Genomic DNA, 12,134 nt, shown 5'->3' on the forward strand with positions numbered 1-12,134 from the left:
GTGCTTAATTTTATATCAATCTTCACCTTTTTTAAGATGAAAACCTCGTGCTTTAAAACTCTGAACGCCTCAGAGCTGCTGGAGATGACAAATGATCCGAAGTTCTGCAGGCTCGTCCTTCAAGAACACGCAAAAGTGATGGAAACTCCTTTGAGGGGCACAACTGTTCAGTCTTCAAGAAAAGAAAACTCCAAAAAGAATAGATTCAGCATCATTCCGTGTTGGGACCATTCGCTAGTGATTATAAACGGGCGGGAAAGCTTAACTTTTGATGAGGGAGACGGAGATGGGGATCCTTCGCGATTAGAGGAAACGTCGGAAGGAAACACAGATACTTACATTCACGCGAATTACGTCGACGGCTTCGCAGAAGCCAATAAATACATCTGCGCCCAAACGCCGATAAAAGACACCTGGGACACCTTCTTCAAGCTGATTTGGGAACAGCAATCGCAGGTTATTGTGTCGCTAACAGATACAGACAGAGATCACGACAAAAGTTACCATCTTTGGACCCTCCCCAATGGCTCTGAGGCGACCTTTGGAAGTTTCGTCGTCAAAATCCTTGATGTCAGAGAAGAATTAAGTTTCACCAAAATCCGAGTGAAGATCACTAACCAGATTACGGAAGCTTCACGGGAGATTACCAATTTTTGGTTCACTGACTGGCCCGACAACAGTATCCCCACTGGTATGGAAGAATTTTTGGAGCGACGAAATAAAGTCAACGAAGAGCAATCCAGACTGATGAAGCAAGCTGAAGACGATTCTCGGACCCCAGGGCCTATTGTGGTCCATTGTTCCACCGGAACCGGCTGGACGCGAACTTTTTGTGCCATCGATAATGCGCTAGAACAACTTGATAGGGAAAAGGAAGTTTCAGTTGGTGATGTAGTTCTCAAAATTAGGAGCCAAAGGCATTCTAGTGTTTTCCTTCCGGAACAATATGCGTTTTGCTACTTAGTGTTGAGATATGTGATTCTAGAAGAAACCAAAAACAACCTGTTGAGTCGATCAAAGGACTTAAAGCTCGGGTAATTAATTTTTAAAGAAACACTTAAGTGAGTTAATTTAAAACTTTTATTTAGTATTATTCCACAAGTGCTGTTTCAATAATACGTGATAAGGAAAATAGGTACTAACAGTAATTCTAAAATAGTTTTCCTTGTCAATAAAATAACAAAAGTGTACAATATATATATATATATATATATATATATATATATATATATATATATATATATATATATATATATATATATATATGATCTAATTTACAAAATAACTACAATTAAAGCGTATGTCATTTCCCAATTATTTAAGTTAAGATTTAGAATAATTCTATAATTAATTATTTTTTAAATTAAATAATTTTGAAATAGACAAATTTTTAATTAAAGACACAGCATGACTAGTAGTTCGTTTTAGTACATCAACATCCTTTCTTGGGCGAAATAGATTGACATATTTTGCTAAAACTCTATAACAGAAAAGGTAATAATGAAAATCAGCGAGAGAATTGTCTTTGCTCCCGAATTTTGACCACTGTGGATGCTAAAGAAATAATTCCAGTGTTATTATATTGCGATATTTCAATATCTACAGCACAGAAAGCAGCAGATCTATCTACACCCATTAAAGAATGCACAATAATTGGAGGGCTACAATACTTGCAACCTTCCTGGATAAGTTTCGCCTTTATTTCCTCGTGATTATGCCTCACAGCTAATACAAAGTTCAAAACGTCCTCAAGACTAGCCGGTAACTTCATATCAGACCACGCAGTGAATGCAAAATGCAACACTTCTTGACTTGCAGGAGTTCCATCAGTCACTTCCAGGGTTGTTAAGATGTACGTTGACTGAATGTCTATTTTTTTGGTTTTTATTGTAAATTTTTCGCAATTGAGGGTTCCTTGCATGTAAAACCAATATGCGTCATAGACTTGGCGGTTGAACACTGATTTTTCACAAAACATGACGATGATCCGTGAGTGGTGCATCCAGACAGTGCGCCACAGATCATAGTTAGTGTGGTGCATGGGAGCTTGCATGCATATAAATTTCCGCTCGTGGTTGTAACCATCAACATAATTTGCATTTATGTAATCTTGGCGTTTCTTCTCCACAGGAAGGACAACTCTGGAGTGGTCGAAACAGTTTGGGTACTTGAGTCTGTTTAGAGGTTTATTTGCAGCCTTCTGACATTCTTGAAACGTTCCACCCACTGGTTTGGAAAGAATTGCCTTGTGTTCTTCCGCGGCAATTTCCTTAAAGTCACTTTGTCTCACAAATTCCAGGAGCTCCTTACACTTAAGCTCACGAGAAATATGCGAAATGTACGAATACATGTTCACTAGAAACTGGTTTTATAACGAGTAATATAATTATTAATCCGTACTTGGTTTTATAAGGAAAAGTCTACCAGGAATTACGTTTGCCATGTTAGAAATTTCAGGCTCGCATCCTTATAAGGCACTTTTATAGGTACCGCGAGCATGTGTCACCGCGATCACATGTTGTACCTTGATGATGTCAATACTAATAAACTTTTTAAATGGGGCCCAGCGACATATCAGCGACATATCAGGATGTGTAGGAAAGACCTATGACGTCTGGTAAGAAGAGTTTCCTGTTAGTCATGCGTCAGAGGATATAATTTTTAGTCTACTTATATAGTATGTAATTATATGTAATACCTGCGAAAATTAATTAGTCAAAACTATCAAGTTAGTACTAATAAAATGTCGCTGCCGGCCCCATACTCAATCGTATAAGATTTGCATAGCGCGTTTAAAAATAAAATATTTCTCAAGTGAGGTCAGTACCTAATTTGACAACAAATATGAAGATATCTTGCAAAGTGCACAGTGATAAGGTATCTAGGGTCACAAAGTTTATTTTTAATAACCCTTGCGACTTTCAAATCATTCTGAAATCAGTCTGAAAAAATTCTGGAAACGTTATGGAATCATGATGGTTTCAGAGTGGTTTTGTGCCTATTTTCCAGCATGAAACCAGAGTCAACCCAGACTAAAGCCAGAGTGGAATCAAAGTAAACTCAGAATTAAATTAAAGTGGAACCAGAGTGAACCCAGACTAAAGCCAGAGTGGAATCAAATAAAAAACAACTGTTACGCTCGGGAATCGAATCTGGGACCTGACGCTTGAAAGACTAATTCTTTACCAGTTTACCGATGAGAATTACTTGAATATTAGGGTTTTTAACAAGTACAAGTAATGCAAATCGTATACACGATCAATGCGTAATGAACAAAATTTTTTATTTCGTTTGTAAATTATTAATTATCAATATACACTGATAAAAAGATGTATTAACTATTAATAAATTAATTTATTCGAAGACAATTATTTAATTGGTTAAATTTTAATAATTTAAAATTAAAATAATTTAAAATTTAGCTCGATCAAATATTAAAAACAAATACATGTAATGACATATAGTTATATATAAATTATATGTAATTATATGTAGTTATATAAAAATTATATATAATCTTAAAAACAAATGTATGTAGTGACGTACAGTTATATATAAATTATTTGCAATTATATATAGCTTTATATAATTACATATAATCTTAAAAACAAACATATGTAAAGACATATAGTTATATATAAATTATATGAAATCATATAAAGATTATATATGGTTCTATAGAATTATATATAATTTTTTTTTCCCGGGATCAAACTGATCCCTATGTGAATTTCTAGTATTTTCAAAATAAAATCTTTTTAAGTCATACAAAAATTCATAACATTTAAAAATTTTTTAAATAGGGAACCAATTAATAATGTATAATACTAAATTCACCTGTTGACTTCATAATTTAATATAATAAAGATAAAAATAGACCTTTAACTAATTGAAAGTATTTTCAAATTACAAAATTTGTTATCTCTTATTTTGTAGAATGAAATGGTTGTTAATTATGTAGTCGAAAAATGCTATATGATTATCAATTTATTAACCATTTGTCGTCTAACTGTTAATATAATTAGGTAAATTATGAAAACTCAATACACTACACTCGTGTTAAAGTTATCATAAATATACCAATGACAAAATTGAGAATTATTCGAATTTACTCTGAAAAGCGCTAAACCCACGTTGAAAACATTATCAAGACATTCTGAAAACACTCTAGTTTCATTTTGAATTCACTTTAGTTTCATTTTGAATTCACTCTGAGATTACTCTGAATTCACTCTGGGATCACTCTGGATTCACTGTGATTTGACTCTGGAAAAAAGGCACAAAACCACTCTGGATCCACACTGGTTTCAATATGATTTCACTCTGACTCTGAATACAGAGTGATTCCAGAGTGAGGTGAAGGTTGCAAGGGAATTGAAAATTCCTAAATTGAGTGATAAGAGCGCTGATTTACCCAACGGTTGCTACACTAAATGCGTCATCAATTAAGTCTTTTTGTGTAATCCCAAATTAGGTGGCCTTTATATTGTTTGGAACAATTATATTGTCAACCTAATTCCATAATAAGTAGCGTGGACTTTGCTTTGCAGTATGAAAGTCTAATTATAATTTTTCCTCATTAGAATGAAACAATGACTCTGGTACAATTTAAATACTGGTTTATTTAGGACAAGTTAAATAATGATAATTATTATAGCACCTTTAGAATAATAGTTTGTATATTATAAAAAATTAATAAATAACTTATACTAGGGCTAAAAACTATTACTAAGGATTAAACATTTATATCACATATTATATAAACTATATAACATAATACTTGAAGTAAAGAGATCGTTCTACAGTAAGGAACAACTTAAATTTTAACTAAGCTTACCAATAATTTACTTGATTAAATTTTTTAAATAAGAGACAACTTGTTGGACAGAACCTGTCCTTATCAAAGGTTTCGTGTTGGCTGACGCTAAGTACAATTTAACCGCTTCATAGCAGAAAAAATACTGGAACGGATTGAACAGGCTGTGGGACCTTTGTTGCGGAATATTGGACACTACGGACGGAATCGAAACAGTTTGTGTCTGATTAAACTTGGAAATGCTGATGTCGACCACGCAAAAGCAGGGAGTCCTTCCAAGCCCGGCGTTACAGTGCACAACAATTGGCGGCGGCTGGGAGCGTTTGTGTCCAATCTGTAGCGAGTTTTGATAGAGTTCGCTTTGGCACTGTCTGACCTCCAGGACAAAGTTCAAAAACTCTGACGTATTTTTGGGCACGTTGTGGTCGGGCCAAGCGGTGAAATTAAAATGTGTCATCGTCTGGGTTGCTCCAGTTCCATCCGTCAGCACAAGGGTTGACTTAACATAATGAGGTAACCGCTCAACGTTGGTGGTCGTAATTTGAAATTTCCCCAACCGGAACGAAGATTGTTCCGCGTCGCTCCAGTACGGGTAGCATTTTTCTCGGCCATTTTCTTTCTTTTGGGTCAGCATCACGATAATCTGCACTTGCTCCATCCACAGAATTCTATAAAAATCGTAGCACGTGTGACGAGTCGGGGCTTCTCCGCAAATAAATTTCTTCGTGTATTCAAATCCATCAATATAATTTGCATTGATGTAGTTTCCTCGGTTCCGCTCCGTCGGTAGTATCACTCTCGAATGATCGAAGCACACAGCGTGGGCGAACCGGTTCAAACTTCTGTTTTCTTTTTCAGCTGTAAACGTCCCTTCTACCTCCTCACTGATAACCCTTTGATGTTCTGCATCGATAACTTTTTTGCAGTCGGTGCGGTACATCAGCGCCAGGAAATCTGCGTACTTCAGCTCTTCATATGCCATTTTCTTTGCCGCCATTTTCACGTTATAAATTATGATTTAATTTGTAGGAACAATAATTAATGGATCCCGTCCTATCTTCACAATGGTTAGCCAATGACTGTGACAATTTTATTAACCTCATGAAATTAATACAGGCATTTTTTCCGCTACACTAATACCCCTTCCAATGTTGGGATCACTCTCGTGTAATTTTGACCTCACAAGGGACTAAAGAGTACGATCATTCACAAAGCGGCTCGTACAGTATCGTTGTGACAAAAAAAGACAGCGACTCAACGTACATCCATGCAAATTTTGTCGACGGATTTGAAGATAAGAAGAAATTTATATGCACTCAGGGCCCGAAGACAAACACGGTTGGCGATTTTTGGAAGCTTGTTTGGGAGAAAGATGTCCGAATGATAGTCTCGCTGACTCAAATTGATTGTGAAGATAGAAAGTGCTACGAGTATTGGGTCGCTGTAGAAGGCTGTGAACTACTTTTTGGCCGATATACAGTGAAAACGCTCATGATAAAGGAAGAGCCTGGTTTCATAACAACGCTACTGTCTATTTTTGACGTTACGTACGGAGAATCGCGGCTGGTAACCCACTACTGTTATAGTGCCTGGCCGAGCTATGGTGCTCCTGCTAACTTGAAAGAATTCCTTGGTTTTATGTCAACAGTACATCAGGAACAAGGATGGTTACTAGAGAGAGCCAGGCTTCAGTTTGCCCCCCCAACCAGGACCAATATTGGTCCACTGCTCGGCGGGGGTTGGCCGCACCGGAACATTTTGTGCAATCGATCATGCACTGAATTGCTTGACAAAAACTAAAGCAGTCTCCGTCCAGGAAAGTGTTTTGGCAATTCGAAAGATGCGACACTTGAGTGTTGTCACCCTGGAGCAGTACAAGTTCATCTACAAAGTAATTGAGTATGTCTTACTGGGAGAGGAATCTAACAAAGGAAATCACAAATAATAATTATCTGCCTATCAACTTGCCGTAGAACGGGATGATCCTATATTTAAGGAGTTGCTGAAAAAGACCAGAGCTAAGGACAAACTTCTAAATGTGAGAAAAAGTGCTAGAATTGCTAAGTTAAAACATTCTAAGTGATTCAAAAAGCTATGTAAAGGAGCTAAGTGTTCAAATATTGTGACCAATAGTTTATGTTTAGAAATCGTAAGTTAATCTAGGCAGCTAATTTTTTTTTTTTTTAAATATTTTACTATTTTTTACATTTTACTATTGTTATTTTTGTTTGTTAAATTTTAAAATTGTGATTAATAATTGTAGTAAACTAAACTTTTGACTGATTTTATTCTTTTCATCATGTTCCGTTTTCGAATGCTTAATGGGTATCGAATGAGAAAAAAATGTGAGTCATACAAATTGCATTTATGCAACACGAAACCAATTTGAAAGACAATTTTTTCCGCTGGATTTAATTATTTTTTGTTGCTACAAAATGCTTGGAGATTTTCGAAAAGAAAGTTGGAGATAGTTTTTAGTATTAATATGCGTATATCCTGTTATAAAGATGACATACAAATCATAATAGAATTTTAATCTATGAAGACAGATATTTTCTTCAAAATTTACAAGTGATTAATCAATAAAATAATAGTTAAAAAATATATTTTATAATTTTATCAATTGTTTAATTATATTAGTATAAGATATAGGAGGGATATATATATATATATATATATATATATATATATATATATATATATATATATATATATATAAATCAATTGCTGTGCGTTAGTCTCGCTAAAACTCAAAAACGGCTGGACCGATTTTCAAAATTTTTTTTTTTTGTTCGTTATAGTTCAGGGATGGTTTAGAAAAAAATTTTGGAATTTTGGAATTGAAAAAAATTTCAGCTTAAAAAATAAAAAATTGTTAATTTTGTATCGAAATCGCTATTGTTACGCTTGAGCCTCAAGGTTGCAAGAGTATAAAAAATTGTCCGATATGCAGGAAGATACGTACAAGTATACTTTGGGTATCTTTATATATATATATATATAAAAGCCATATATAATAGCTAAATTTGTCATTAAAGACAAATTTTTGGGAACTGGGGGAAATAAAGGATAAAGGGGGAAGGGGAGGACCTTTACTCTGTAGGAATTTTCGGTAACTGAAAAAGTAATTCGGACAGCCCAGACCGGGAATCGAACCCGGGTCGTTTGGTTACGCGCCAAAGGCTCTATAATTTGTTATACATTTATTATATAAATAAAACATATTAAAATGACCAACAAGTTTCATTTAATAACTTAATACTAACTTAACCGTCTACAATACGACCAGTGTTAATTGTTGACAAAAATAAATTAGAGTTTACAGGTTAAAAATCACAAATCAAAATTTGTAAAAAAAAAATTTTTGTAGGTGATACGAAGTTCACCGGGTCAGCTAGTATATATATATATATATATATATATATATATATATATATATATATATATATATATATATATATATACTCCTCTCATATAGACTACTAATATAATGTACTATTTAAATAAAAAACATTTTATCAAAAGTATATGATGACTTGAAGGGTCAATCGCATTGTTGGGTTAATTTAAAAAAATTCCTGACTTTTTTGACCCTGGAAAATAAGCAAAAAAAAACCAATTTATAAGCTACTAGCCGTCCGCCCCGACTTTGCACGGGTATTTAACGAAAATTGGAGTTTTAGTAAGGATTCCTATTTTTTTTTTAGGAATATGAATATAGCCTACGTCACTCGGGGAGAGTGTAGCTTCCCAACAGTGAAAGAATTTTTTAAATAGTCTTAGTAGTTTCGGAGACTATTCAATGCAAATAAACAAACAAACAATCAAATATTTTCGCTTTATAATATCAGAATAAATTGAAGTGCTTAATGTTTACGCCAAACGTTGCTGATTGAGATAATATAAATAAAGTGGGGAAAACGGGCGGAGGGTATTGCCAACTATTTAATGTATTATTTATCGGTTGGTTCCCGATTAGGAACACATATAAATATCGCTCTATCCCGCCTGAACTATCATTCCCCCAACGAATTTCTACGAAATCAATACTGAAGACTCAATTGAAGAAAAAGTGATAAAGATGGAGTCCGACCTGATTCTACAAATGCTGAGCCCCAGGAATGCTTCGGGTGGAAACTACTTTCACGAAGCATGTCAAGCTGGCTCATTAGCTCTTCTTCTGAGGGCGGCAGAGTGGATGGATCGACCAATCCCGTCGATCTTGACTGTAAGAAATTACGATGGTGAGCAATGCACCCATATTATCGTGAAGAACAAGGATTTTTATACGCAAGATATGATGGAAATCGTCTTGAACCTTGGGGCTGACATAAATGGCCAGGAATGGCTCGGTGGTTTCACTCCTCTGCATTTGTGTGTTTGGGAAAGGAATTACGAGCTCGCCGAATGGCTGTGCAGGGCACCAGGTATCGATCTCGAGGCTACCAACTACGCCGGGCAGACTGTCTATCAACTTGCCTTAGAACGAAAGGACAATCAAATAATGGAGATGATTAAAAGGGCCGGAGCCAAGTGCGATCCTTTGGAATTGAAAAATTGTGATGAGTGATAAGAATTAATGTATATATAGTGATGTATAATGTTGTGTGAAAGAGCTGAGCTCAAAGAGGCTATAACAGTTTACGTTTAGAAATCGTAAGTTAATCTAGGCAGCTAATTTTATTATTGTTTTTTTTTTTTTTTTTTTTTATATTTGTTCAAGTTTAAAATTGTGAGTAATTATATTTTTTAATTTTTAAAAATAAGTGTCAGCACTTTTTTGTTCTCAAAAGGATTTCGATGCTTTACTAAAACAATTAGATTTTTCATAGATAATAGCTCGAATATTTTTAATGCGTAGTGTTTTAAAAAAATTAAAACAAACGTTAATTAATTTAATTAAATGCATATGATGTAAAATAACTGACTAATTTAATTCTTCACGACTTTGTTACCTTTAAAAAAATTCTTTATACACATACGACGTAGTAGTTTTCTGCCACTAAAAATTCCTGGCCGGTTCTCCATATTATACTCAAATAGCATGGCTATGTTTAAATCATTTTCTTGGGCAGCCGCGTTGGCTGATTGAAGCTCTTTCCTTCACCAGCGCTGCGTATGTGATTCAAAAATAATGTAGGCCGTACAGTCGGGACAGCGGTCTAATGCCGATCAGAAATTTTCCTCATCCATAGACATGAAATACTGCAATTAAAATTGTTAACTTGAATAAGAAAGGCAAAGGTTTAAAGATAGTTATGTATCTAAAGAAGAAATACCTTCAAAATGGACATAGATTTTTCTTCCTTTGTGGGTTTTGCAATTGACAGATTCCTTAAGAGCCAGATTGCTGTCGTTTTCTTTATGCAATTTTGGGGAAACATAGCATAGAAAGGATCATTCGGTTTTGTCTCGGTAGGTCGCTTACCAATGTAAGATGCCATGTTTGTTTTAAGCTTTAAATAAATAGTTGCAATTAGTTAGAAGGTAACACTTAACTAAGACGTATAGAATTTTTTTTGTAACTTAATAAAATATTGGCACAGTATTTAAAATTAATTAGAGGCACTTACTTCACAAGTACAGTTTAACTCGTCGAGCTTTCACAGTGCAATGAATATTTCTGTACATTTTCAAAATTAATAACATCATTTGCATTTATACTCGCAACAATTGAAATATGGATCTATAGAGACCACTTACAAACCACGTGAATAAATATTCCCATTTGTTTGTGGAACAAATAGGTGAAATTAATTGTCACTCAAATATATACTGTATGTACTGACAATAAGGTTTATTTTTCACTAAAAATTTGGTTTTCATTATAATTTCGATGTCGCTTAAAGTGTCATACAACCTTAACCGCTGAAAGGCATTCATTGTATATGTATTTATTAGGTGATTCAACTAGAGAACAATAACTCTATTTTGGGCGCAAAAACCCAATTTTTAAGCGCATCGAACGGGGATCGATTTCAAAATTTTTTACCAACACTTTTGTCCGCTAAATTTTTTTATTTTTGGCTATAAAAAAATTATTTTGCATTTGAAAGAAAATAGTTGGGGCAAAATTTGAAATTTCGACATGGAGATTTTTGCTGGTAAACTTACTGTTTTTAACTCAAAAATTTTGTAGGGGCATCAAGATAATTTTGCAGAGTTACTCTACTAATTTTTTTGCTGTAACAAAGTTATTTTGCTGTTAAAAATAGTTGTAGAATTCTAAGAAAGCTTTTCTCCAAAATTGCCATTAAAGTTATAATTAAGTAAGTCATTGCCAGAAAGGTCATTTGACTTCTTTGATGTTAATTAATTCTTGATATTTGTTTAGCTTCTTCTCAAGTTCATGAAGAGAAAGACCGCTTTCGTTTTTACGTTTATTATTCATTTTAAAATGAAAAAATAATCAAGATTAATAAATTCATCTGTTTACTTAAAGCGGACAAAAAACGTAATGACTAATAAACAAGGCAGTTGCTAAAATATATGGTGTGAATAGCGTACATGAACGGTACTACAGAGTGATACTGAGAACGATGCTTGAGTTGTAATTATTAGTTACTTAAAGAATATGATTTAGCTATTTCAACAACATTTGTTATACCAACTGAATGGTTTGTGTTCAACCAACAAAAAATTAATTGTTATTCTGATATAACAATTTTGTTATTTCAACAAATTAATTTGTTCATTAAATTAACATATTTTGTTGTATTAACAAAGATTCTGTTATAATAAAACAACTGTTTTGTTGCTGTAACATATAAATGACTTATTATAACCTAGACTTTATTATCACAACGTATGATTTGTTATTGATAAGCTATCAAGTTCATTTCTTCCCACAATTTTTATTATATCCACAGATTCGGTAGAATCGGGCGCCAAGTTCCGTTCAAATCCGTTGTAAACGGAACGCCAGGCTACCGACTGTGTTTACCGTAAGCAAAATGATACTTTTAGGTTGCAAAATTTTATTAATTCTACAGACCTTTTTTGTTTTCAAGGATACTCTATCATAATACGTTATATGTTATATTATCAATATTAATTAATAATGGTATTTGAAAATAATAAATTCTATTTAAAATTAATTAAATTCACTAGCACAAACTATAGCGACCCAGATTTGTAGATCCTGACTTTTTTCTTATGCAGAAAGTGACATGCCACAGACTAAATAATTCGAGAATGCATGGTCATCCTTCTATAGATGGGAAACTACAGTTAAGAAAAGATATTTCACAGCTTGCACCTAAAAGTACTTAGTGTGCGGCCTTTTGTATGTCAAATTTTTTTTTCAGTCTTAGTAGGT

At 33.8% G+C, this 12,134-nt stretch overlaps 5 protein-coding genes across 5 annotated transcripts; 3 read left to right on the top strand and 2 right to left on the bottom strand.

Annotated features, from left to right (window-relative positions):
* Positions 1 to 1,038, top strand: LOC141538281 (tyrosine-protein phosphatase non-receptor type 9-like). The gene has a single exon (XM_074259661.1). The coding sequence runs from the start codon at positions 37 to 39 to the stop codon at positions 1,036 to 1,038; it is 1,002 nt and encodes a 333-aa protein (XP_074115762.1). The 5' UTR covers positions 1 to 36.
* Positions 1,039 to 1,347: 309 nt separating this feature from the next.
* Positions 1,348 to 2,350, bottom strand: LOC141538282 (tyrosine-protein phosphatase non-receptor type 9-like). Its single transcript, XM_074259662.1, is given in 2 exon segments — positions 1,348 to 1,522; positions 1,524 to 2,350. Coding segments are annotated over 2 exon segments (1,002 nt in total).
* A 2,494-nt stretch (positions 2,351 to 4,844) lies between these two features.
* On the bottom strand, positions 4,845 to 5,798 carry LOC141538341 (tyrosine-protein phosphatase non-receptor type 9-like). Its single transcript, XM_074259730.1, has one exon. It carries the CDS (start codon positions 5,796 to 5,798, stop codon positions 4,845 to 4,847), a length of 954 nt encoding a protein of 317 aa, XP_074115831.1.
* Positions 5,799 to 5,968: 170 nt separating this feature from the next.
* On the top strand, positions 5,969 to 6,761 carry LOC141538283 (tyrosine-protein phosphatase non-receptor type 9-like; the record flags this gene model as incomplete). Its single annotated transcript, XM_074259663.1, is given in 2 exon segments — positions 5,969 to 6,502; positions 6,504 to 6,761. Coding segments are annotated over 2 exon segments (792 nt in total), but the record flags the coding sequence as incomplete, so codon positions are not given.
* Positions 6,762 to 8,897: 2,136 nt separating this feature from the next.
* LOC141538284 (NF-kappa-B inhibitor cactus-like) lies at positions 8,898 to 9,386 on the top strand. The gene has a single exon (XM_074259666.1). It carries the CDS (start codon positions 8,898 to 8,900, stop codon positions 9,384 to 9,386), a length of 489 nt encoding a protein of 162 aa, XP_074115767.1.
* Positions 9,387 to 12,134: the final 2,748 nt, after the last annotated feature.

The sequence above is a fragment of the Cotesia typhae genome, unplaced genomic scaffold, assembly GCF_013202065.1.
Source record: "Cotesia typhae breed Kobodo isofemale line unplaced genomic scaffold, CoteBio_Ctyphae contig_20, whole genome shotgun sequence".
Classification (NCBI taxonomy): Eukaryota; Metazoa; Arthropoda; class Insecta; order Hymenoptera; family Braconidae; genus Cotesia; species Cotesia typhae.